At 41.5% G+C, this 25776-nt stretch overlaps 2 protein-coding genes across 5 annotated transcripts in view; one reads left to right on the top strand and one right to left on the bottom strand.

Moving 5' to 3' along the window:
• The window catches only part of LOC6565826 (neuroglian), a 35871-nt gene that overhangs the window by 742 nt on the left and 9353 nt on the right, over positions 1 to 25776 (bottom strand). Inside the window, exons 1-8 of one of the 3 annotated variants that reach the window (XR_004365322.2) lie at positions 18943 to 19208; positions 18321 to 18450; positions 4448 to 7255; positions 4212 to 4376; positions 3456 to 3833; positions 3285 to 3388; positions 2710 to 3043; positions 1291 to 1352 (exon numbers count right to left, since the gene is read on the bottom strand). Coding sequence is in view for 2 of the 3 variants with exons in the window: in XM_043216194.1 (XP_043072129.1) it covers positions 1300 to 1352; positions 3285 to 3388; positions 3456 to 3833; positions 4212 to 4376; positions 4448 to 7255; positions 18321 to 18450; positions 18943 to 19012 (3708 nt within the window). In the remaining variant the exon portion in view is untranslated. Of the gene's footprint in view, positions 1 to 373; positions 1353 to 2709; positions 3044 to 3284; positions 3389 to 3455; positions 3834 to 4211; positions 4377 to 4447; positions 7256 to 18320; positions 18451 to 18942; positions 19353 to 25776 lie in introns of those variants that run through there. The other 2 variants (XM_043216194.1, XM_001992714.2) reach the window with 2 other exon arrangements.
• LOC6565825 (actin cytoskeleton-regulatory complex protein pan1) lies at positions 20804 to 24954 on the top strand. 2 transcript variants are annotated; one of them, XM_032738973.2, is made up of 3 exons: positions 20804 to 21010; positions 21443 to 24454; positions 24520 to 24954. In XM_032738973.2, the coding sequence occupies exons 1-3, from the start codon at positions 20881 to 20883 to the stop codon at positions 24531 to 24533; spliced, it is 3156 nt and encodes a 1051-aa protein (XP_032594864.1). In that variant the 5' UTR covers positions 20804 to 20880; the 3' UTR covers positions 24534 to 24954. The 2 variants fall into 2 exon arrangements, with proteins under 2 accessions (XP_032594864.1, XP_001992749.1); XM_001992713.3 differs by having other exon boundaries at positions 24513 to 24954.

Raw genomic sequence — 25776 nt, 5'->3', positions numbered from 1 at the left:
ACTTAAGTGGGGTATCGGGTTTTGCAACTCAAAATATTGTCTTTTTTCTCTGACAAAACATTTAAAACTTTTTTTTAGAGAATATTTTAGAGCAACACATTCATCCACGGGCATTACAGCTATGTTGAAGCAATCTACTACTACTACTTTGTATCTTTCTTGAAATCGACATCAAAGTCTTAGATTGAAATGATTGGTGGGCAACTTTTGAAATGATGACTCAAATTTACACTTTGTTGTTTACTTTTTCTTTATTTTGTTTGTTGGTTTTCCTTTCTAATATAGTCATATAAAAATTAAATATTTTTATAGTTTTTTTTTTTTTTAATATTAAATAGCTCTACTTCACACAAAAAAAAAAAAACATAATATGCATTTTTTTCTTTGTTTTTAGTTTTTATGCAAAAAAAAACAAACTGTTTACAAAATACAGTTGTTTACAACATTTCCTTATATTTTGCAGTCCAAGCGAACTGATAAAAAAATGTATATATATATTTAAGAAATAATAAGGTAAAACATATTTCATTTAAAAATATTGTACACAAAATTAAAATTATGAAACAAAACTAAATAGAATTTAAAAGAAAATACACAAGTATGCAATTTTTTTGTTTTCAAAGAGGAGGAAACTAAAAACGGTGAATTTACATTAATTACTTTTTAAACAAAATTTTAAATTTAATTATGTATTTACGCATATGCATTACATGTTAAAAGTGTGGGGGAGGGCAGACTGAGAGCGCTAGTCTGATAAATAGGTGGATAGAGAGAGACAGACAGAGAGAGTGAGAGTGAGAGAACGAGCAACGAAACACGCAGCTGCTTTATTGAGAAAGGTGTGGTGGGTTGGGAGGCGGTTGAGTTGAAGATGGTGTGTTTTGGGTAACGGTTTTCGTTTCTGTTACTGAATTTGATGCTTTCTCAGCTGCTGCTACTGTCGCTAATTGGGCGAGTCAAGTCGTCAGATTTATTCGATTGTTATATAAATAAATGTAATTGTTTTTTAAGGAGTTTTTGCTGCATCGCTGCTATGGTTTGTTCTTTAACTTCATTTTGCTTGGCAGTCATTTTTTGTGTGTTTAGTTCTAAGTTTTAGTTATTTTATAAAAAATATTCGCATTCATATAGAAAATAAACTTGTCGCACTAAAAATTAACTTAAAGAAAAACTTTGATTTTCATGTAGAATTTTGGGCTGTATTTGTTGTTGTTGTTGCGGATGTTGTTCTTGTTGTTGTTGTTGTTGTTGTGGAGGGGCTCGGTTCGAATTGGTTCGGGTTGCTGCTTACAAATTAAATCAAAGTCCTTTGCGTCCATATTGGCCAATAAAGGAACCATCTTCGTTTATGCCTGCGTTTCGTTGTTATTTTATTTTTTTTATATATATATTTTTTTTGGTGTAGTATTTTTTGTTTGTTTTTTTTTTTATTTTAGATTTCATGTGTTGAAAAGAAAAAAATGATACGAATAAGTAAATCAAATGTTGTGCAAAATGAATAAAACATTAAAAAGAAACGAAGAACAAATACAAAACAAGAAAAAAATTAACAGCTAACCTCGGCAAACCGAAAATTACATACCCTTGCAGAGAGCTATATATGATGACCTACATAAGTCCTGGTCTGGCAAAATAAATATGCGGCAAAAGTTTAATCAACATAGCCTAAAACAATTAATACATTTTTGTTTAAATCAGACAGACGGACATGCTCTGATGCTAAAGCTTAACATAAATAAATATAAAAAATAAATAAATAAACTTAGGCATGCCGCATATTGCATACCCTTGTAGACATGTAAATTTTAGTTCAGAACTCGAAATATTTGCATTATTTTGTACGTTTTAGTTATATGTTTTATTTAAATGTTTTCTGTTTCACGGCTGACGGCTTATAGAAAATGCGGTCGGGCGGACAGACGCACATGGATAGTGATGTTGATGAAGAATATATATCGGATCGAAAATGTCTCCTTCGATGCGTTAACAATCATCACAACAAATTTATAATAGCTCCTACAAGGGTATATAAAGGCAAATACGTTCGCTAATATGTACATAGGAATTATCATCCACTTGGCTCCGTATAGTGTCACACGCCAAAAGTCAATAATAAGCCAATAAGCTGCCAAAATATGCCAAGCTTTACAAATGCAAGAAAGTGGCAACACACCAGCGGCACAGAAATATTATAAACTTTTTGTTTTTCTATATATATATATTTACACAATTAAATAAATAATTTTGTTACTCATAAATAACTGATGATTTGATAAAACATTTGCTCTGAAAATGTTGACAAAGAATCAGAATAGTTTACAAATTAAGATCTATATATTTGATTATTTAATTATCTGCGATTAACTTAAGTAGTAACAGCAAAATAGCATATTCAAAACATAATTATGCTGATGTTTGCCAACCTTAATAATCGATACAGTTTCTGCTCTAGGTTTCTGGAGAGATATGCGCAAATGTTTATCTTAAAAATTGATCATTTTAGCCTTTGTGTTGCTTAACCATATTCATGTATGTAGAGAAGGAGAACGCGTGCATAAAAAAGGTAACAAAACGATTTAGCGAAGCGCGACACAGGAAGCCAGCCAAAAAACAATTTATTTTGTTTGAAACAAAAAAAAAAAAAATAAGAAAAAGAAACAGCCGCAAAAAATGCAGAAATACTAAAGCGAATACCGGACAAATTGCTACCTGGACGAAATGGTTGAAGAAAGATGACGTCAATGCTGCCACCGTTGCCGCCAACGACAACAATTAGATGGTGCGCTTGTGTATCAGTGTGTGTGTGTGTGTGTGTGTATGTATGTGTGTGCGTGCATCAACAGAAATATTAGAAAGATAATTATGTGGGGGGATAGGGGGGACTAGGCTTTGTGAAATTGTTGGCTCATGGTGTTGGAGTCGTATGGCGGCGGCAACGGCTGCAGCTGGCCAGGCTGAGACTGAAACTGAGGCGAAGTCGATGGCTGCTTAATGCCAACCTTGCGCGCAGCGGTGGCGGCATGGCCGGCGGCTGTGGTCACAGCTACATCATCATCATCATCATCATCATCACCATCATCACCATCATCATCATCATCATCATGATCATCAACGTTAAAAACAAAAAAAATTGTGACAAAAACGAATGAAAATTTAAAAACAAAACAATACAAAAAAAAAAAACAATACAAAAAAAATATAAGAAAAACATTATACAAAAACAAAGACATGGACTGGGACACTTGGAACACTTGGGATGAAGTGGAGTTAACTATCGATCTTACCTGTATCGCCATCGCCATATTCGGCCATCGAATCGGTATCGCTCTCCACGCCAGGCTTATTCGCTGAACTAACGGATTGGCGACCAGCGCTCTTGTTGTCCAAACTGTAAAGCCAAAGAATGGAGAGTTTTATGGTTATCGACAATCATCAATTATAGAAGGGATGCTTACGGTTGCGAGTACTCGTGGAAACCGCCCTCATCCGGGTAATCCCGCCGGCCATTGGCCAACTCTCGATCGTGCACATCGTATTTGCCACCGCGATTACGCCGTATGATGCAAATGATGATAAACAGGATGATGATGAAGGCTAGAGCCAGCATCATGCCAATGAACCAACCAGCGTTCGCCAGACTCTCATTTCGCACCATTATTGGTCCCTCGATGCTGTTCGTATCAATCTCGCTGGTGGCGCTCTCCGTGTAATAGTGCCCATCGACGGATACAACGCGGAACTCATAAACGGTATCCGGATCCAGGCTGCCAATCTCCTGATAATCAACTGACTTCTCGGGGTGCTCATTCTTCCATTCCGTTTCACCCTTGATTCTGTAAATATTTTGTAATTTAATATACACAACTTATATATACTTGAAGGTTAGTCCTTTCTATTTCCTCCCCCCATCGAGCTTTATCATTGTATTTTTTCTAATTAATTTTTTAGTAGATTTAGATCGTAAATATATCGTTTTATCAGTTGCATTAATCTACACAACTTCTGAATATGCTTTTGAGCCACGTTACTTAAAAGTATATCGAAAAGAATATCTGTGATTGGAATAATAATAATAATATTAATAGTAAAGAATAAATTTGGAATATAAATTAACCTATATCATGAGCAGATCAATTGCTATTCGAACTCTTATTGTAGAAACCATTTGGGTTACTCTGCAAATTGTACTCTCATTTGATTGTCATCATTACCTGTACTTGGTGAAAAAGTGTGAGCCTGAACGTCCATCAGTGCTGGGCACCCAATTAATACGATATCTGGGCATACCATTTGGCGCCGACAGTTGTTCCCATGTCAAAGAGGGCGTGGACGGGGGCGCAATGTCCTCGCCCAGTGTGCTCTTCTCAATGTAATGCCTGCAGAGAGAGAGAGAGAGAGAGAGAGAGAGATCAAAAAGGGAATTTGTTGAAGCGTGCGTGTATCTTACTCGGCACCCTCGCCCATTTTGGTGGTGGCGGTAATGGAGATGCGATATTTGGTGTTCGGTTTCAGGCCGGCCATTTTCATGCGTGTGATGCGTGGATCGGTGATATGGGGATCGTATTCGCGTCGCTCGTCGACAAAGCTGCCGCGGACAACTTCATAATAGATCTTGTAGCCGGTTAGCTTGCCATTGGGATTGAGCGGTTTCTTCCAGGTCAGCCAGAAGGCGGAGGATCCAAGCGGATATGCCTCCAAGCTTTGCACCGCTGACGGCACACCCTCGGGGGTATCAAAGTCAATCACAGCGCTGGGCGGTCCATTGAAGCGTCCGTTGTAGACCAGAACGCGGGCATAATTCTTGGAGTCTGGCTTGAATTGTGTGACGAGCGCTTTGCTATGGATCGTATGAATCTCCCGCAAGCCCTCTTCGCCCTCCTTGTCTGTCCAAGTCTGGATCTTGTAGCCCTTGAAATGGCCGCGTACAGACTCCTCGCTGACCGGATTCCATCCGAGATAGGCATTGGTGGCACTGGTCACGTGCTGCATGCTAAAGTTGGTCGGCGCCTCGAGGGGACGATCCTCACCCGAGTAACCAATTACCTCCTCGGCGGCAACATTCGATTCACCGCGCTCATTGATGGCGACCACCTTGATGTGATACTTGACGAATGTCGGCTGATCGGCGATCAATAGATTACTCTGACGCCAATCGTAGATATCCTTGTTCTCCCAGGCGGCAGCGGGTATGTCACGTTTCCAGCTAACGCGATACTGGAAATTGGGTGCGTTGTGCTCAATTTCCGGCATCGGTGTCCATTCGATGACCAAATTGTTTGGCTCCGTGCCCTGGCCGACAACATTCTCGGGATTCTTAAATGGCACATTCGGTTGTGTGGTGCACGCGTCACTGTGACCGGACGGCGGCGATTGGCCAATTTTGTTAAATGCAATCACACGGTATGTGTAATTGGCCCATGGCGACATCTGCACAACAAATGAGAAATCCGTGCTGGGCACCTTGTCGAACGCCCGATCCCAGGAGGCGGGCGTGAACGAGGTGTTGTACTGGATCGTATAGTGGAGAATGGGGGAGCGATTGTCACCCTGCGGTTCCCAGGAGATCTCCGCCTTGTCGTCCTGGCATGTGATGCCGATCAATTTGGGGGCATTGGGCACATCCTGAACAATTAGATTGGCTCTCGCTGTGGCCTCGTCCAGTTCAGTTCTGGCCACGCACGTATATTCGCCCGAATCCAGCTCCATGGTCTTGGCAATTGTCAGTGAATTGTCATTGGTCTTGACGAAACGCGCCTCCGCATCAAAGTCGATGTTCTGGCCATCCTTGAGCCACTCGATCGTCAGATTCAGATTGGGATCATGCGCCTCATTGCAACGGAATGTCGCCGATTGGCCAGCAGCGACCTCATAGTTCTGCGGCTCCTGTGTGATCCGGGTGCGCTCCCTAACCACCAGGGAACCCTGGGCGGTGGCATTGCCAAACTTGTTGACCGCCAGGCAGGTGTAGTTACCATTGTCGGCAAAAGCCACATCCTTGATCTCGAGATCGCCCGAGGCGAGCACCGTATAACGTCCGCCGGTCAGCCAGTTGTTGTTCTGGCGCCATTTCACCTGCGGCTTGGGTGCGCCAAAGACGCGACATTTCATTGTGATGTTGCGTCCGTTGACGGAAAACTCGGCACGGGGCGGCTCCTGAATCTCTGGCGGCAGGGCCTGCACATTTAGATACACATCCTTGTAGACATAGCCCAGAGAATTGGTGGCGTTGCACCCATAATTTCCCGTATCTTTCTTAACCAGATTCACAATCTTGATGTAACTATTGGTAACTGTGCGTCGCGGATTCGGTTCGCTCTGTGCAATCGGTTTGCCATTGTGTATCCATTGGATCGTTGGCTCCGGATGTCCAGCGGCCTTGCAATTGAAAACGACCTCCTCATCCTCGGCGGCATTTTGTATTTCCGGCTCCTCGGTGAAATAGGGTATCGCATGGATTTTCAAATTGATCGAATAGGATTGGGCGTTGCCCACACCGTTGGACACGTCGCAGTTGTAGGTGCCTGCATCGTTGAGATTCGCTTGCCTGATCACCAGCGATTTACCATAATTGCCTTGCGTAATGTGATCGCTCCACTGCACCCGCTGCCCGTCCTTATACCACACCGTCTGTGGTAACGGTGTCCCGCCATAGATGCAATACAGTTCCACTCGTTTGCCGCGCAGCGCCACCTCATTCTTACGGGTCACGTACTGACGCTTGGGCGGATGTCGATTCTGGGAGGCGCTCACGCCCATCTGCTTGACGTCGAGGAGTATCTTGTTGCCGATCTTGTATTCGTTGCGGAACACCGAGGTCGCCGAGCAGGCGTAGTAGAAATCATCGCTGGCATCCTCGCGCGTCACATTTGAGAACCAGAGCGTGCCCTCCGGATCGAGGGTCATGCGTGAATTGTTGATCGATTTGATGCCCGATCCGATGCTCTGTTGGATCAGCCAGTTAACCGTTGGCTTTGGCCAGCCGTCGGGCGCCTCGCACTGCAGTGAGAAGGGATCACCCTCGTTGGCCTCAACGCTGCGTGCCACCTCGTCCTTGAATGCATTCAGCTCCGCCTTGCGCACAAACACCGAATTCGATGTGGCAACACCAAACTCGTTGCTGGCAAAGCACTGATACTGTCCCAGATCCTCATCCTTGGGCGATGTGATCACCAATGAGCCGCGTCCGGGCTGCCGGGACATACGATTATCGTATGCCTGCCAGTCAAACGGTTTCCCGTTCTTGATCCATCTATATCTGCAATTAGATAAAGTCATTGCAAATTTTATGAGTAACAGATATATTTCCCAGTAAAAAGAAAACTCTATTTGCTAATTCTCGGCAAGTATTGGCAACGACAATCCAGCTAACATTCTTTGCAGATACCAAAAAAATAACTGGAAACAGAAATAAATAAACAGAATTTCCCAACCTTTCAGCTTATAATACTTTCCTCCATATAATCTTGAATGCCTATTTTTTTAATTCTTGTTTAAAAGTTTTCATTATCCGGACATATTTCGTTTATTCAAACGAATCTGTCATAAAACTAAAGCTTCCGTCCAAATTCTGATTTCTAGCCCTTGCCAATCCAGTGAGAAAGACAATCCGGGCCAACTGGTTTATTTTAGATCATTTTTCTAGTATATACCAATTATTGTTTGTCTACTCGTTAATTAACGTAAATATCAAGTGCTTTACGCAAACTTCTCACTCACTATGAATGCGGTTACATAAATTTGATTATCTTATTACGATTATAAATATGTGTGGAGATTAAAGACATTACTAATTTGCTAAAACAGCGAAAGAAATATACATATATATATATATATATATTTCCTGGTTTGCTCAATTGCGACTCATTAAGCGTCGGCGCTCTAACAAGTTAATTTCCACATTTAATTTGATTCAATCTTCAATCATACACATTACGTATATTTTTTTTCGTAATTTTCTTTTTGTTTCTTGAGCAATGAGATATTTAATAAGTGTTCATATTATAACTATGACGACTTGTTTAATTTTCAATTGCGAAAATGGTTCATTAAACCGAGTCTGCCGGAGCCTGGAAGCAGTGAGATCGAGGAAGAGGATGAGGATGAGGCCTCTCATTTGCCTCAAGCTTTACGTAATTGCAATTAAGCGCAAAGGAAGTAAACGAGAGCAACAACTCAGATGATGCTTTATTTTCGGATATTTTTTAAGTTTCTCATTCTTATTTTCATTCTCTCATTCTCTCTTTCTCTCTCTCTCTCTCTCTCTCTCTCTGTCTGTCAGTCTGACAGTCTGACTGTGTCCCTCTTTCATAAGTCAATTATGTGAACTGGTCGAGCTGCTTGAGCTTGTTAAGCGCTGAATTTTTAGTTTTTGTGAGTTTTTATTATTTACTCAAGCGGCTCCCGAGACATCGAGAATCGTTGTCTCTCACCTCTCACCTCTTACCCCGGCCCCTGTTCCAGCTGCCGGTCATGGAATAGGTCAATCACATGAATTGTTTTTAAGTGTTGTAAGTTGCAATGCAATGTTTAAAACGGGGCAAGATGGTGGGCTTGCCACAGCTCGCCACAATGTGGCTGGTTGGGTTTGTTGAACTTGTAAGTGTGCTGTGGTTTGTAACAAATTTAACTAATTTATCATCAACAAATCTTCTTCTGCTTCTTTGCGAACTTATCGATATATTTGTTCTGTATTTTTTAATGTATATTTTTAATTCCTTCAATTAATAACTAATAATAATACTTAGCCTAAAGGTATGCTATTCTTGTATAGTTTCATACAAATGTAATCTTGTTATGTGATATATATTACTATACAGAAGTAGATAGTACACAAAATTCCATATACTGAAAATGGGCTGGCAGCTCTTGTCTCAACTGCTGTTGCTGTTGCCAGGGCAATAAGGGTGACGTTGTGCCAATGACACATTAAGTTGGTGGGCAAGTCCATGGGGTAAAGTTAGACTAACCCCTAGTTAACCCCATGGTAGCCTAGTCAATAAACGCGCTGACTCAGTGTGACCACCCCCATCCTCGCATACACCCGTATACCCGTATCCCGTCCTTCGTCTCGGCACTACGCGCACAGTTCACTCAACCAAGTCGTCGTCATCAGGCAACACCATCAACACCATCAACACGAAGGCAGCGAAGCGGGCAGGTGCTGCTGACCGAAAAAGTTAAGCAGCCCAACTAAACCGGCTAAATGTGCAGCGGCCCACACCCTCAACTGAACCCTAACCCTTCCCTACTGTTGCCAACGGCAAGAGTTCCTACCTCGCTCCAGCCCTCCCTTTTTCCTTCCTTTCGCAAATGCATGCAACTTCCTTAAGCCGTTTGTCTGTGCAACTGTAACTGTAACTGTATGTGTGTGTGTGCTTTTTGTTGGGTTGCCAGCTTGACTGCCACTTAACCCCAGCGACTTTGTAATAGTTTTTGGATGGCTCCTTACCAGATATCTATCTATCCATCTATCCATCCAACTCAGCTCTGCCTCTGCCAGGCACAAAAGTGCGATTAAAATCTCTTTAGAAATTGCGGGCAGGCAGAAGGCTTGGTGCTTGCTGCTTGCTGCTAACTGTATGAGTCATCACAACACACACAAAACACACACCCAGCGATGGGTTGTTGCTTTTTTTTTATATTTTACTTTTCTTTTTTGAAATGGGGTTGCAAATACCAAGCAAGTCAGCTTGCCTTACCACAAGATACCCTTGAGCATAGAATCCACGGGTAGCGGAAATGCTTTCTGCTGAATGTTAACTCATTGCTACAATTTTGTACAACCCTCATTAACAATTTTGAACAGGGTACAGGGTAGTATAAACAGCATAAGTTTAACAAAATGCCAGAGCATATTTTTTAGCGCATTACTATACGGTTGTGAGGTTGGCAACACGCTCATTGCGGCTGCTTTTATCTGCATGTGGCATGCGAATAGAAAGCCCTAACCCACTTCCATATTTTGCTTTGAAGTGAAATAAAGAAAAGTAACCAAAACAACAACCACAAGTAATTGCAATATTTATGCAGCGGCTCCATGCGCAAAAATAGCACCAACTAAAGAGTTAGGCAGTTATGGAGTTAAACCCCTTTAAAAACTGCAAGCAGCAAAATTGCAGATGGATCAGAAAGTGTTGTCTGTTATTTATATATCGATTTCTGATGTAATGTCAGAATGATGCCTTTTGCAACTAGTTTGTAATGTAAAGGCACTGTCGGTGTGCTTTGAATGACATGTAACTCGAGAGCAGGGATCAGAAACGGGCAGCTTTTGGATAGAGCCGCGAAGCAAATAAACGCTACCAGAGGGGGGGCAGGCAACAAGATGAAATGGAGTGAACACAGATGACGTCGCCAGGCTGAGAGCTGAGGGCTGATGGCTGAGAATGTTGTGGATTTGTGCTGTGGCTAGAGGGTTGCCATTGCGCATTTTACAGCGAAATGCTTTTACGCTCGATATGTGCGCGAATAAGTGTATGTACACATAAGGCTCGAAGTGGAGCACAACAATAGAATTATCAAAAAAAAAAAAAAAAAAAAAAAAAATAGTTGTGAGGGAGGAAGGAGGTAAGACAGCTGTGACTGTCACTGTGAACTGGGCGTGCCCCGCGTGCATGTCAAACGTGCAATGACACCGAAAATGCCGACAAGGAAACAAAGCACCGTCTCCAAGGTATCACACCACAAAGCGTTGCTCATAAAAATGGGACAAAAGTTTCAGTTGACATTCTTGCTGGTCGCATTAATGGGAAGCTAGCATGCAAACCGGTCTTCTACTATTTCTCAGAACTCCCATTTGGGGTGATAGGGTGAGAAAGGCCGAAAAAAAAGGCTAGACTCAGCGTGGGTCCTAGCAACAGAAAAATATACACAACTGAAGCGCTTCAGGGAGTCACAATGTCCACAAAAAATATTAGCGCATATCGGGCATTTAGCGAAATAATCACTTTGTTTCACATGGTATACATATGTTATTAAAGGACGACTTGTGAATGGATGACCTCAGTTAAACCAAAATAGAGTTGGCATTTTAGATAATCCTATTATGCAAAAAGTACAAATGCTCGATCTTGAGAAGGTTTCTTTAATTGCCCACTAAACAACTGAAGATGTTATCGATCAAATGAATAAACTTGATCGGCTTTATAATATATAGAATATGCTATTCCAAAGTTAAAGTTTAGCTGCTTAAGTCTCTGATATCTCATAATTTTCATATTTCAAACTGCTACATTATTTGCTGAATGGTTGACTAACCGTGTCGCAACTTTCCGATTTAGACGAATCAATATTGAGATTGCTGCTACAATAGAACACTTGACTTGAAATTCCAACTTAACGGAGTCAAATGGAATAATTGCATAAATTATAATTACACTTACAACACTTATAGATGTAATACAATCAGGGAAGATGACAAACGAACGAACGAACGCCTACTCATGTGTTTCTAAGTGGCAGTTGTAATTGAACTGGTTTTTGCCACGAGCAGTTAGTGAGTCCAAGTCTAAGTCGGAGACAAGTCATTAAACAAGAGCGTAAACATATTTAAATATGCATGGAGCTACATATAAAATATGTATGTATCAAGCCCTGTTATCGATTTATGTCGAGTGGCAACCCTTTGCTGGGCGTCTCAGCCGCTATCAAGAAACGCTTTTAGGCAAAACAAACAAAACAATAACGGAATCTACAGCGCCACGTGCCACATGTTGGGGATGTGGCGGATCCAGGACTCTGGACACATTATGACTCATCGAGGCGCGCATAACTTCACTGCCAGCCAACCTAACTGACTGACTGACTGACTGGCTGGCTGCATCCGAAACGAATGGATATTCAGCCAGACGGCAGGGCATTTGATGTACATATGTACTTAACATCTGACATAAATGACTCGGTTCTGGGTACTAGGGACCAAACCAGACACGACGTATGCTCGCTCCATCGTATGAGGGCACAAAGCTGCAAGTGGGAATTGCGCCTGGCGAATTGCGTTTTCCCATACCGGAATATATAAAAGGGTTGTTTATGCTCTGGCATTCCTCTACACACACACACACATACACACACACACACACACAGAGAGCACTTGACGCTGTGCGGCATGAATGAATCAAATGAATTAGAGGCTGACGAGTGAGTGTTCTTGCCACGTTTGTTGCTCTGTTGCCGTTGTTGTTGTAGCCGCTCGTGTTGCAAGAGGCTAGACGCTCAAGCAGGTGGCAGGTGACTGGGATGCTGGTGGGACTAAGGGATGAGCTCTGAAAACAGCTACAGCTTCACAATATTATGTAAATATTGTCTGTAGAAAATGGTGCTTGGCTACACGAATCACAAATTACCCCGGATATTTCATGTTTCAACTGTAGTCGAGTAATCGATAGCAGTATTACAGTTATAATATATCTTGGCTTCTATCGAAATCCTTTTGATCGATTAATCTATTACTATTATAAAGCGATAAGCGCAAACACATAACATTTATTCGCAGCTTTATTTAATGATTATATTTCTACTGCGACTTTATTGATATGCACAATATAAAAGAAATATTACCTACATACATGCTACACACATAACGATTCAAATTGAAATTAAATCCTTTTGGAAATGTTATTTGGATATTTGTACGTCCGCAATCAGGTGACTTCAGGATATTTATATCAGAAGGCGTCACTTCCTCAGATATTAGCAAGATTTATCACATGCATACTTGACACATAATTAAAGATGCTAAAAAGTGACCAAGTAATATATACACGAAGAATTTTAAATCGGATACGATAGTCTAATTAGATCGATTCATATGCCGATCGAGAGCTTGAAACGTATATATTAAAACTCATTTTAATCCAGCTTGTGCATGAGATATAGAGCTGTGTCAACTTATGGCGCCATTCATCGATTCATCGATTTTCTTCACAAATTCAATATACATAATTGAATATGTATGTATGTATGTACGAATACATTATATGAAAGCTTAACCGCCCCAATTACCAAAGTCGAAGCCAGCAAAATGTCAAATGGCAGCGTCGCTTGTGCAAAAGCTTGATTTCTACGCATGAATCATGTGCGGAAGTTGGGGAAGTAGTTCGCCCTTAGACTGGGGGTGACTTTGTCATCGGCATTGACGAGTATGCCCTACCTAATACTGGGTACATGCAGGTTTCAACATCACATATATTCTTATACAATTCGAAATTACGATTAGCAACAAATGGAAAACGAAAGCATATCATTATAGTTCTAGAAAATGTACTCAAGATATTTGTTGTTGCGTCGCATTTGCCCACTACTCCAAACAATTGTGGATAGAGGAAAAGAGATGCTGTGTAAGCAACATAAGCGACAAATAGAATCCTTTCCAAAGTAAAAGTTGATTGTATAGTGACAATTTGTAGGGCATCATTCAGTCGTGTTACTCATTTGTCCTGCTACAGCTGCTGGGGGCTATCTGAAAGTCGCAAAATGCGCTGATGAAGTTGATTTTAATCACGATGATGATGACAACGACAATCGATTGCACTAAGCACATATCATGGGTGGTGTGTATTCTGTTTAGTGTGTGTTTCATCATCTTCCTGCTGGCTACTGCTGTTTTTTTTTTGTATTTTGTGACAATTTTTTTTTGGTTATGTTTTTTTTTTGTGATCAGTCTTTGCTTAAAGTGGGCAACTTTCCTGCTGCGATTTAGTGTGTTCAAATTCAAATACACTGGTTTTTGGGCGCCAGTTAGGCGAGACCGAGCTTATTAATAAACATGAGCCAGCCATAAAAACCACAATAACAGAAACAAGCAACGGCGCCAAAGAAGCAAAAATAACAATCCACAACTTCAGCAGCACCAACAATAGCAACAGCAGCAGGAGCGAGGTCGAGTTCAACATTGCGTGAAAAATCAATAAGTTGTGCCCCCCTCAGCCAACTAAACCAACGCCAGCAACTTGATATAGACGCTTACATTTAAGTGGCGAAAAAAAATTCGGCAAATTACACTCAGCTGAGTGTTCCATCCTTGCCAAACTTTAAATTGTTTGATTATAATGTATAAAATGTGGTTTACATTAAAAAATGTATACATAAAAACCATTCCAGTTTATATTTAAGTAGACAAATAAGAAATTATCATAGAACAATGAGGATAGTTGTGAAACAAAATGTTTTGATCCTGATAGAAGTCAGGGTCAGATTGCCAGGGTTTCCAAAAGTCGAAGTGACATTTTGGAGGCCATCAATAGTCCTGTTTCTAATAAGATTTTTGGCAAATTTTGGAGATACATTCGGTACACTGTGCGGCACCTTGAAAAAACAATGCCCCACTGACAATTGGAGGAAGTGGAGAAGCGAGGCGCAGATGTTGCAAGCAACAAATGGCCATATGTTTAAGGTTACACTAAAAGTTGTTGCTGCTATTTGTCTTGGGCGCTCCCAACTCCAAACTAGTTTCACAAAGTTCAGCCAGACAACTTTTTAGAACTTAAGTGACTGACACAGATGCAAAAACATATACGAGATACGAACCAGAGAAAGCTGAGCTGTCCAGCTGCATAGACCTGCAAGTGTAGTATTTTTTTATTTAAATTTCTAGTTTGTTGATGAAAACTGAAATAATAATATCCCGATTCTGACTCCTGCAAATACATATACTCAGCGAAAATGAATTCACTTGCTTCCTTTTCCATAAGAAATTGGTAATAGAATTTTTGAGAACTGGGAAACAAGGAAATGCATTAAAATAATTGGAGGGTAGATTACGAGGAACCTGCTCCAAAGATTGAGATTGAGAAAATGTATGCATCACGCCCATTCTCGATCCTAAAAATCGTCCTTATTGGCTGAGCTTGTCAATGAGATTATGCTTTTCAGCCGTCCTTAACACAAAATATATCAGATTTGCCAAAATTAAAAAAAAAAAAAACCGAAAAACTGTGTTTTTTTTTTAGAAAGAAACTAAAGCTATTCCAAATGACAAACAGATTGATTTATTTATTATTTTCATCGGTGAATGGACAAAATTTGAAAGCCGCTCGAACCGAAAATGGTGAAAAGCCAGTCAACCCAAACTATTTTGAATAAGTTTGTACGTGTTTGTCTGTAAACATGTATGTGCATCTGAATGCATAGATTAACATCGAATTGCTAATAACCGCAAAGAATATCAACACTTGGGTATTCTAAAAAAAAAAAAAAAACAACAAATAGCTGTGAACGCATTGCGCGGCTATGCAACGACAGCAACAACAATTTGAGTGTGTGTGTGTGTGTTGCACATTAGACAACAAAATAATAACAACAACAACAACAGCAGCAGCAGAAGCAGCCAATGACAACAAAAAAACAAAGTAGGTCACGCTGAATCACAGAGGCGTATAGTTCGTCTGTAGAGAGATACGTGAGACCAGCGAGTCCATTGTGAACTGAATGTTGCACGACTTCAATGCGCCCCGATTACGTCCCGCCCAGTTGCCCACTAGCTAAACACACTTAGTACATATGCATAGATATATACATGTGTCTCTTGTAGAAAGTTATTCAAAATATATGAAAACGCTTAAGTTCAAAAGTAAGTTATGACATTATCGCAATGCGGCAAATGTAAGAATCGTCTTTTGGTTAAATGCTCCTCCAATCCAATGCTTGTCTTTTTAAGTTGCCTACGCCTTCTTCTTACCCTGATTCCTTCATTTTCAAATTTAACAAGACACATAAGGGATATATACATATACCCATCTATGCAATAAATATATATATATAAGGTTACATATATACCTTGGGCTTGAACTCAAGGTACTTCCTAGTCGAGCTCTGTCTGCTGTAACTATTTATTATGCTTGTTGTGCGTACATAACTTTAATATCCACTTAAATGCGTTTAATTATCTTTATAAAAGGTAACGTGCCAATTACATTGGCTGCCATGGAATTCGTTATTATTGATAGTATTTGTTAATAGCTATGCATGTTTATGTAATATTCAAATTTTTGTCTGTCAATATAAAATTGTCTTCTTCTCTTCGTCAAATTGTTAATCTTATAAATTAAGCAACATGGTTGAAAACTGGTTTTTTGAACCCAATCGAACCGAAGCCAAAACACACACACACATTGTTAGTCGATTTTATTATTTAACTACCAATTATTCGATCAATTTTACCAATTAGCCAAACTCTTACTCTTAAAACCGTTTATCATATTTTTAATGGGCGTCTTTCGTTGAAAGAAATCATTGCAAATGGAAAGTGGCGACAAGCATATTTCAAATGAATGTATTGAAATCAAAGTGTTGGCAGTTCACATATTGCATATTCATATTGCATCGAATAAAACCAATTGGAAAAAGGCGACATGTTTGCAGGCAGTGCAGGAAGCAATGACAGCCTAACTAAGAAAAGCCACCAAGCAACAGACTTGATCTTCATCAGAAACAATTGGGCCAGGCTGGCATAAAGCCTGGTCTGGTGTTTAGTGTATAGCAACAGTGAACCGTTTGACTTGGAGTTCGACATCATTACGTAATGTTCATAGCCTGGCTTATGCATGCGATTATATATATATATATCTATACGTACACACATATATAAATTTTAACATTCGAAAATGTGTATGTAATCGTATATTCTAAGCATGCCGGACCATCCGGTCAAACTGGTTATTATTACTACCTGTCCGTACACTTGCCAACATAATAATGATCTTCGTCATCATTAGGAACGACGTCATGGCCCAAAAAGCGTGCACTCACTCACACACACACACACACACACACACACACATTTCCCACTATTAACCCATTTGACGCGATGTAAAATACATGAATACAAATTTACGCATTGCCAACTATTGCAGAAGGTTACAAACTGGGCCCAAGTGAGAGAAACAGAGAGAGAGAGAAAGAGAAAAAGCAATTTGACATCTGTTGCTGTTGCTGCTGCTGCTGCTGCTGCTGCTGGTACTGCTGCGTAGGAAAAACTATTTTCGGTCGGCTACTTTTCATATTTTCAAGCAGCACGTCACGCACTTCATTCCGGGCCAACTTGTTTTCGGAATCACAAATGAGGTCATCGTCCAAGCGCGTTAAAAATGAAATTCCGCATTTCGAAATGACTTAATGCAAGTACAGGCGTTAGTATAATAAAAAGAAAAACTTCACAGAAAGTAACGTATAAAATACAAAATAAAAAAACAACAACAACAAAATGAAACGTGTTTCTATGACGAACAGGTTCTAATCGACCATATAGAGAATCACATAATAAAACAATAAAATAAAACCAACTTGAATTTTTGACATGTGCAGACATGTGAGTCATTTCAATTCAAATGATGTCACAGCATCAATATGATTAAACGGGCGAGCAAATGCAACAAAATTTGCACACTCTAATATAATTAAAGTATGAATAAACATATGTATATATGTATATACTCGTATACCCTCAAATAGATATACATATGTACATACATACATATATATATTTAAGAGAAGCCAACAAGCATTTCATATTTATTTTAAGCACATTTATAAAAAGAATCAACAACTAAATTACGGAAAGCTCGTAGGAGGAAAATGGATCGCCAAGATTTATTACGCCCTGTGACCTGTTGCCTTAAAGCGCCACCTGGTGCACAGAAGTTTAGTAATGCGAAATATGTTTGTGCAATTGAATTGGAAAGAACAAGAATAATCCTTAAAGACGGAGCTCAACTTACAGATACCCTGTCAGCAAATCTTTAACTAACCCAGTTACATATTTTAGCTCGCGTTTCCTACATATTTCTACGACTTTCTACTGGAAAGTTATATACAAAAAAATAAATAAATTCAGCTTTTATGGCTATCGGTAAATGGTACTTATTTTTATAGTTCACTAATAAATTAGAGCAATAAATGATAAGATAAATAAATGCATATGCCATCTAGGCGATCTCTTTCACTCTGCGCATTATTTTTGGTTCGAGTTGCGTGATACGGAAATCATCAAGTTGTGTAAAGTTTCTCGTTTTTATGTAAAAATTTAAAATATTTCTTACGCGACGTCCAAGAAATTCAAAAGAAAAGCACACAAACAGACACACACACCCATCAAAATACATGAACATTTTTCGAAAAAAAATAGAGGCAAACGATTTTTGATTCAAAAAATTCTTGTTTGCCATGCGTCTGCTTAAAGTTTATTTATGTAAATTGCCAAACGAACACACGTATATACAAACATATATTATATAGAATTTAAAATTTGTACGAGTTCAGTAAATGTAGATGTTAACCATAACCAAAACATGCATAGCAAGCATGCCAGGCCAATGTGTACTTACTCCGGTTCGGGTTGTCCATCGGCCTCGCACTCAATAATGAATGGCTTGTCGCTCTCCTTGTTCTGTTGCGCCACCTTGAAGAGCAGCTCATCTGTGGGCGGCTGTTTGCTTATCCGTGGCGGGGAATTGTCTGTGGAGAAGATTTGTAAATGAAGACAGAGTCAGAGTCTTGCTGGGAATGTGGCTAGCCTGTGTTTCATTATTTTTTTATCTCTTCACTAATGCGCCACATAAATTAGGGCACATTCGCATTTTCCACGCGTTTAAGTCAACATAATAAGTTGTTCGTTTTCGCTGTTTATTTTTATCAATTGGTGTCGCAGTCGATAGCTATTTTTATGGATCAGTAGTCCATTGGGAACTGCTGGTGCATACCCAGGAGGGAGAAGAGAGTGGCTTCGGTAGGCTTTACGCCACAATAAATTTATTCAAATAGAGATTGTTTGAAGTGGGGCAAGGCTTCATTTAAAACGCTTTTAAAGAAAATCTATCTAAGTGGAATATCTATCAATTAATTTTGTTAAGCTAAGTATGAATTTGCTACAAATGTGTGAAAGATAAGTCTCAATGCCTCAGCTGATTGACAGATTTATTATAGATAGATAGATAGATAGATACTTACTCGTTGCCGTTGCGCTGCCCAAAATGGCAGCCAGTAATATCGCGGCCAGCATCATTGACTGCCGCCTCATTTGAGTTGCTGTTCAACTGCACTTCAATTGTTGTGGTTGCAGTTATCTATTCGCGCACACAGACACAAACGCACACTCGCAAGTGCCCCGTCCGTGTGGCACACTCGCTTCTAGACCTGGAATCTGCAACAACCTCCGCAATTGTATTGTCAATTCCGTTGTGTTGCGATTGTTTGTCTGTTTGGAATGTTTTTTATTTTTATTTATATTTATTTTTGTTTTTGTTTTGTTGGGATTCTTTTTCTTTTTTTTCTTTTATTGTTTGCGCTGAGTTCTCACAATTTTCGCGCTAATGAAAATTGCATCCAAGTGAGCGTTTTCCCTTTTGCAAACACAATAGCTGGCAAAGTACAAAAATAAGAACACATTGAGCAACTTTTTACACTTAAATGGCATATATACATATACATGCCATATACATATGTATCTGTATCTAATATGCACTTGGCTGCTAGTAAAAGTTTATCACTGTCGGTTTTTTTTATTATTATCGTTGTCTGTCTGTCTGTCTGCAAAGAGAAGAAGAAAACATATATGTTATTATAATTATTATGCAAAAGAAAAAGAAGCTAACTATTTAATTTACGCGCGGTGAAAGGAGCCAAATTGGGTTTAAGTGATGTGAATACAGAAACAGTTCTTTTCCTACTCATTTATTTAGTAAAAATTCATGGCTTATATACCAAAATATCTATGTACAAGTTGACCTAAGCAATCAATCCTTATCTATGCGCTAACAAATGCAATGTCTTAATATTATCTACTTATTCACATGCCGCCCGAATTAGCAAAATGCCATATCTAAGTGCAGCCCATGGGTCGGGTGCATCTTTGCAAATTTTGTCTAGGAGCTATCTGCAGCAATAAATTTTCTGTACTTGACGAAATCGTACAGCAACGTTCTGACTTGCTTTATTCGATTTAAGCAAACCACGACTTGAATATCGATTATTGCCGTTATTACTTTTCCGTAAGCCAGCGAGAATCGTTGAGAAACAGAGAATCGATAGCGACACTGCCCCATCGGAAGTGGTCAGCGAATAGCAAGGCATAAGGCAAAATAAATAGCAGAGCAGAGTAAAACGCTTCAGCCGAGAGATTGACTAGTAGATATCCTGTACCGAAGACCTCACTTTAAGTCGTACACGTCTCTATTTATTTATTTGTTACTTCGTTCGATTTCGATCATGATGAAATTTTAACACTTGAAGTTACATTATGTCAAGTTATACTCCTAACGAATTAAAGGGCGTTTTAGTTTCAATCAAATAATCAATTTTGATTGATAATAGAGAGATAGATTGATAAAATTACAAAAAGCTGATCTACTTAAGGTATTCGATAACTCATATTCCAAATCTAAGGTCTCTAAGGTCTGACTGTCTCTGACGACTCGGCTGTTGCTGCTGACCTTAACTAGATATACCTTATGGTGGGGTCGAAGACAAAACTTGATTAGACCCTTCTTTCCATCGATTCTGAATGGGTAAACTGTGTTGTGGGTGCCTGCCAGTGGTTCAGTGCGTCGTCATAGACCTAATTCCAAAATCCGTTCAATGGAAAATGTGTCAAGCGAGAATGCAGTGAATGCAGAAGGCAGACACAGAGACACAGAGACAGGGAGACAGGGCCAATAAGAGACAGACAATGGCCAGTTAGCATTGGAACGCCACAAAAAGACGGGTTAGAAGCGAAAGCTAATTAAATTAGCGCTACACGGGCAATTCTTCTCAAGCTGCGAGCTGTCTGTGCACGCGCTCAATGTGCCGCATTTCAGACTGGCAACAATGTTGAACTGCAACGGACGTTGATCGTAATTTGGCATTTGGCAATTTGGGAACCACAAACAGCCAACACCAGCACCACCAATGACCCATCTACAGCAACAGCAACAGCAGGATCTACAACGGGAGCCACAGCAACGAAACAATCACAGTCAGCACGGAATTATGGATTTACGCAATCTTTGCCAGCGTCTCGATGTGGAGAGTCTAAAAGGTGAGTGTTGCGTTAAGTGTGAAAGTCAAGCGCAAGTTTTGATCTTTAATCATTGATTTTCTTATCGAAAATCTGTAAAAAGGCTAATATTCTATCCAAAGGGGGGCAAAAAAAGTGATAGCAATTAATTTGAAATGCACAAAAAAGAGGAAAATAAAGGCTAGAAATGTTAGAATTGGACCTAAATTGAAATACACAATAAGGAGAGAAAAAAATAAGGATATATCTAAGATAATGCTCTAAAGCACGAGAGTGCTGTCAAAAAATGTTGATAGCATATTAGTTTGTTTCTCTAAGATTAGGTTAGGATCGGTAAGATGGCCCGTCGTTTTGGTTCATTGCAAGAGACTGAATCAAAGATGAGTTCAGTTCATTTAAGAGCTGCATCAAATTGAAATTTGTCCACTTATGTGTTCTTATTTTGTCGCACAGGCAAACTGGCATCGCTGCCACAGTTGCGTTTGCCCAAATCGTTGCCCAAAATGCGCGCTGCGCGCCGCATCTTTTGCAGTTCGCGAGGCAACAATGCGAGCGGCAGCAACAAGGCTGCAACAACGGCAGGTGAGACTGCTGTAGAGACGGAGCAAGTGCCGGCGGCGCTGTTCATCAATCGGACACCGCAACGCATATCCACAATTAGCTCACTGATGCACGAGCAGGCCACGCTGGGCGCCAATCGCGGACAGATGGCGCCGTCATCCTCCAATCACCTGGCCGCTGGCACCTATTGCAGCGCTGGCAGCCTTGATGACGATTACTATGCGCCATATGGCAATACACGCGTCTCCCGTCCAATTAGTCCCATTAAAATACCACCACCACCAACAGCAGAAGCAGCTGCCACACGAAATGGCGGCAATAGTCTAACGCAGCGGCTGCAGCGCGGCTACAAGAATCTGAGCGAGCTGCAGCTGAAGCATCTGTTTGCCAAGGAGACGATTGTACGGCGGGATGGCATCGAGGTCGATCGCTATGTGGAACAGTACGAGGCGGAGCGACGCGTTGAGAAACTGGCACAGGAGCGTCGAGATCGCGAGATCGCCGACAATTATGATATACACATTAGAACGTTGCCGCTAACCAGGCAAAATACGCTCAAGGATCTGCAGCAAGAACAACTTGCAGAGACTGCTCGGCATGAGAGTGACGATGAGAGTGGCATGGAGGAGGCAATGTCAGCGCCAGTGCCACCGACGCAGCGTAAGAAATCGGGCATAGCCGCAACCAGGTTTGCCAAGGTGCGACAGCCGCCGCTGGAGATGCCTGTGCAGGAGCAGCAGCAGCATCAGCAGGAGCAGCAGCAGGAGCAAGGCCAGCCACCAATACGTCGAGCGATGCGTCAGAATTTGAAACGTCTGCGCAAATCGATCAAGCGAGTGCATCAGCATCAACCCAAACAAGCCGTCGACAAGCAAGCAAGCAAAGACCGCGACGACGTCAACGATGACGAGGAGGAGGACGGGGATTTGCCTAAGCCATCTCAGTCAGGCGTGGCGGGAGGAACAATGCGTGCGCGTCTGCGTCGCTTCACGTCCAGCGAGCAGCTGCAACAGCGTTGGCGCAAAAGCTTTAAGAGTAGCAGCGAGACGCAGGTGGCCCAAGGAGCCCAAGGAGCAGCAGTTGGAGCAGCAGCTGGCGCCACATTTGGCATGGGCATGATGCACAAATTGAACGAGAAGATGCAGCAGCTCAAGTTCTTTCGGCAACGTGGCAGCGGCGACAGCAGCAAGGACAAGCCACCAGCAGCGACGCAACTGGGCGGCAATAAACTCAACACAGTTGGTCAAGAGCCCGCGGATATTGACGACGACGAGGAGCTGGCGGCAACCTATCACCACAGCGATGACAGCGACGACAGCAATGGCAGCGACGACAGCGGCCAGGATGTGTGCGCCGATGAGGCATTCGGTCAGCTGGATGCCGGCGAGCAAGTGAAACGGGAACGAGAAAGAGATCGACCCACAATCGGAATGTTGGCGCAGCTGCAGGCGCACTCGACAACAGCTTGGAGCAGCGAGTCACTCGAGGAGGAGGATGCGGCTTTGGGGGGCCAACAGCAGCTGGCAGCAGCAGGCGATTATCCGCGCGTGCTCATCCATCAGCAGCACACAGATGCCTACGAGTCTACACTGATAATAGCTGTGGCCACAACTCTAACGCCGCCACCAACAAGAGACAATCGACACCAATGGGTGTCCAATGAGCAAATAATCGCTGGCTTCAAGGAGCAACAGCAGCTGACTGCACAAGCGTGCAACTCGTCTCGCGTTTGGCCCGGACCGGCTCTGTACAAGCCCAAGAGCATTGACATCTTTGAGAGCGAAGGCGGTCCCGCTGGCGCCTTTGCCGACTTCGATGAGGCACTGCGTAATGCGCCCGTGCTGCGTATTAGCGCCGGCAGCAGCGAGGAGGATGCGGATGACAGCAGTTCGCGTGTGACCAGAATACGAAGGCAGACGCCTCAGATTGGCAACAGCTGCGAAAGTCTCATGGAGCAGCAGCCCCTGGAGGAGGATGACGACAATGACAACAATGGTAATAATGAGGATATGGACATGGATATGGAGATGGATGTGGATGTGACTGTGGATGATGAGCAATTGGAGCTAGCGGAACGCCCACCATCGGTGTCTCCGCCACCGCCACCATTGCCGCAGCGTCGACCTCCGCCGAGCATGATGGCGCCCATTTATGATGCAGTGCCGCCGCCGCTACCCATCAGCAAACCACCTTTGACAATAGTAGCAGCAGCAACAGCAGCAACAGCAGCTCCAGCTCCAGCTCCAGTTCCGGTTGCATCACCTGCAGCAGCCAAATTGCCGCAACGCAGCGTTTCCATGACGCATCCGTCTAAGCCGCTTGTGAAAACCAGTTCGCTGCGTCTCACCTACAGGGAGCAAATGCATCCAGGCGATGTGGGCAAAGTCAATAAGCTGATCTCACGTTTTGAGGGCAGACCCCGACTCTGTGGCCGCCGACTCCACAGCGAGGAATTGACCATATGCAGCGATGAGGACGAACCAGCCGACGATCTTTTTGAGCAGATGCAGGTCGAGTCTGTCAGTCAGCTAACGCCAACAAATGTTAAGTGCAAACCGATACCAGACATTGTAACAACGCCAACACCAACACCAACAACCAGCAACAACAACAGCTGCCACAATCTGAGCAGGGATCTGTCCCGGGAGCAGTTGGAGCTGAGCTTGGATCGCCAGAATTCGAATTGCAGTCGCAGCCAATATGGTTCGCCGCTTCCATTTCCCAACAGCCAAAGTCAGCGGCGCAGCTCCACGCCCACAATGCCCACCACTAGCATCAGCAGCAGATCGGCCAGATCTCTGGCACCTCAAACACATTCCCATTCGCAATCGCAACTGGCGCGATCCAATCGACGCTCCATGACACGAGACGATGACAACTTCTACAGCTTTGACAGCGATGAAGGTGCGTATTGCCCCAACCCGCACCAGCCCCATTATTATGCTGTATAAGTTTCTTTCAGAGAATAGCTACTATTCCATAAGTCCCTCAAGCAGTAGTCGCTATGTGGTCGAGATTTGATGTGCAATGTGGAATGTGGAACAATCAGCAGGCTCATCTCACTAAGCAACCAACTCAGAAAGCGAATCAAAAAGAACAACAGCAGATATAGCAACAAAAAAATTACTTAAAAACAAATGCAAAAAATTAATAATGGTTTAAGTACTTTATTACTATAAGAACTGTAGTTTTTTTTTTTTTTTTTTTTTTGACTTTTTTCGAATTAGATGCATTATCTTCCAACATGCAATCTTCATCCGAAAAACATAGTTTGCAGCTTAATATCAAAAGCTATTAAAATAAACACGAATCACACAGAACACCCAGAATTCGATACTCTGTCGTATAAAAGAATTTTTTTCTTCTCCTACACCTTTAAAAATAAACTTGATTTTGATCTAAGGAATAGCAAATTCAATAAAATACAAATAAATAAATAAAATATCTAATAAAACAAAAGGTTTTTATATTGTTTTTGGGAGTGATCAATAAATTGATCTTGGTTTAGAATAGGGCTTAGCCAAATCAAGAAAGAACTGTAATTTCGTCTGTTTTTGTTTTTACTTTTTGTATAACTTTAATGTGTTCGAATTCTTCAAAACAAATATATATGTATATATATATATGTGCACATATGCATATATTTGATTAATGTGCCACCAAATGGGGTAGCTTGAGGGCTCATTCGCCCTGAACTGATACCCACCCTCGATCCGCGCTTAACGGGGGTTGCATACGATCGTTAGGGTCACGGATCAGGGTGGCTGACAACCCTACCCTACAGGCACCACCAAAAGTGCATGCACCCCTATCCCAGAAGGGATTCCTGCCTGACCGGCTAACTTTGACTGCTTCGCTGAGCGCATTTCAATTGATAATTTATGCTAATTATTTAATTAAAACCAGTCACTGGCCATAGAAGTAAATATAAAGAGGGTTAGCTCGACGATCGGCTTTCAACTGTTAAAATACATTAAAGGAGGCAAGCTAAAAATATATTAGCTAAGAAAGGAAAATAACAAAAATTAAATTGTTTAAATTGTATGAATTCACAAAGTGAGTACGAATATATGTTAGGCTAGGGTATCAACTAGTCGGGCACTCTCGCACTTGTTTTATTTGAAAGTTGAAAACTTTAGTTGCCTGAGTTGCTTGCAGTCCAGTGTTAAATTTATTCCATGTGACATTTTCTCGATGCAATGCCGCAATTTGTAAATTGCTGTTTA

The sequence above is a fragment of the Drosophila grimshawi genome, unplaced genomic scaffold (genome assembly GCF_018153295.1).
Source record: "Drosophila grimshawi isolate 15287-2541.00 unplaced genomic scaffold, ASM1815329v1 contig_848, whole genome shotgun sequence".
NCBI lineage: Eukaryota > Metazoa > Arthropoda > Insecta > Diptera > Drosophilidae > Drosophila > Drosophila grimshawi.
The sequence above is the reverse complement of the archived record's forward strand: the minus strand, read 5'-3'. Positions and strand labels throughout refer to the sequence as shown.

Excerpts from the sequence above, each read along its gene's own strand:
- LOC6565825 (XM_001992713.3), top strand. The coding sequence starts at position 20,881 with ATGACCCATCTACAGCAACAGCAACAGCAGGATCTACAACGGGAGCCA. Across the intron at positions 21,011-21,442 it reads CGATGTGGAGAGTCTAAAAG|GCAAACTGGCATCGCTGCCA; the intron begins GTGAGTGTTGCG and ends TTTGTCGCACAG. Across the intron at positions 24,455-24,512 it reads CAGCTTTGACAGCGATGAAG|AGAATAGCTACTATTCCATA; the intron begins GTGCGTATTGCC and ends AGTTTCTTTCAG.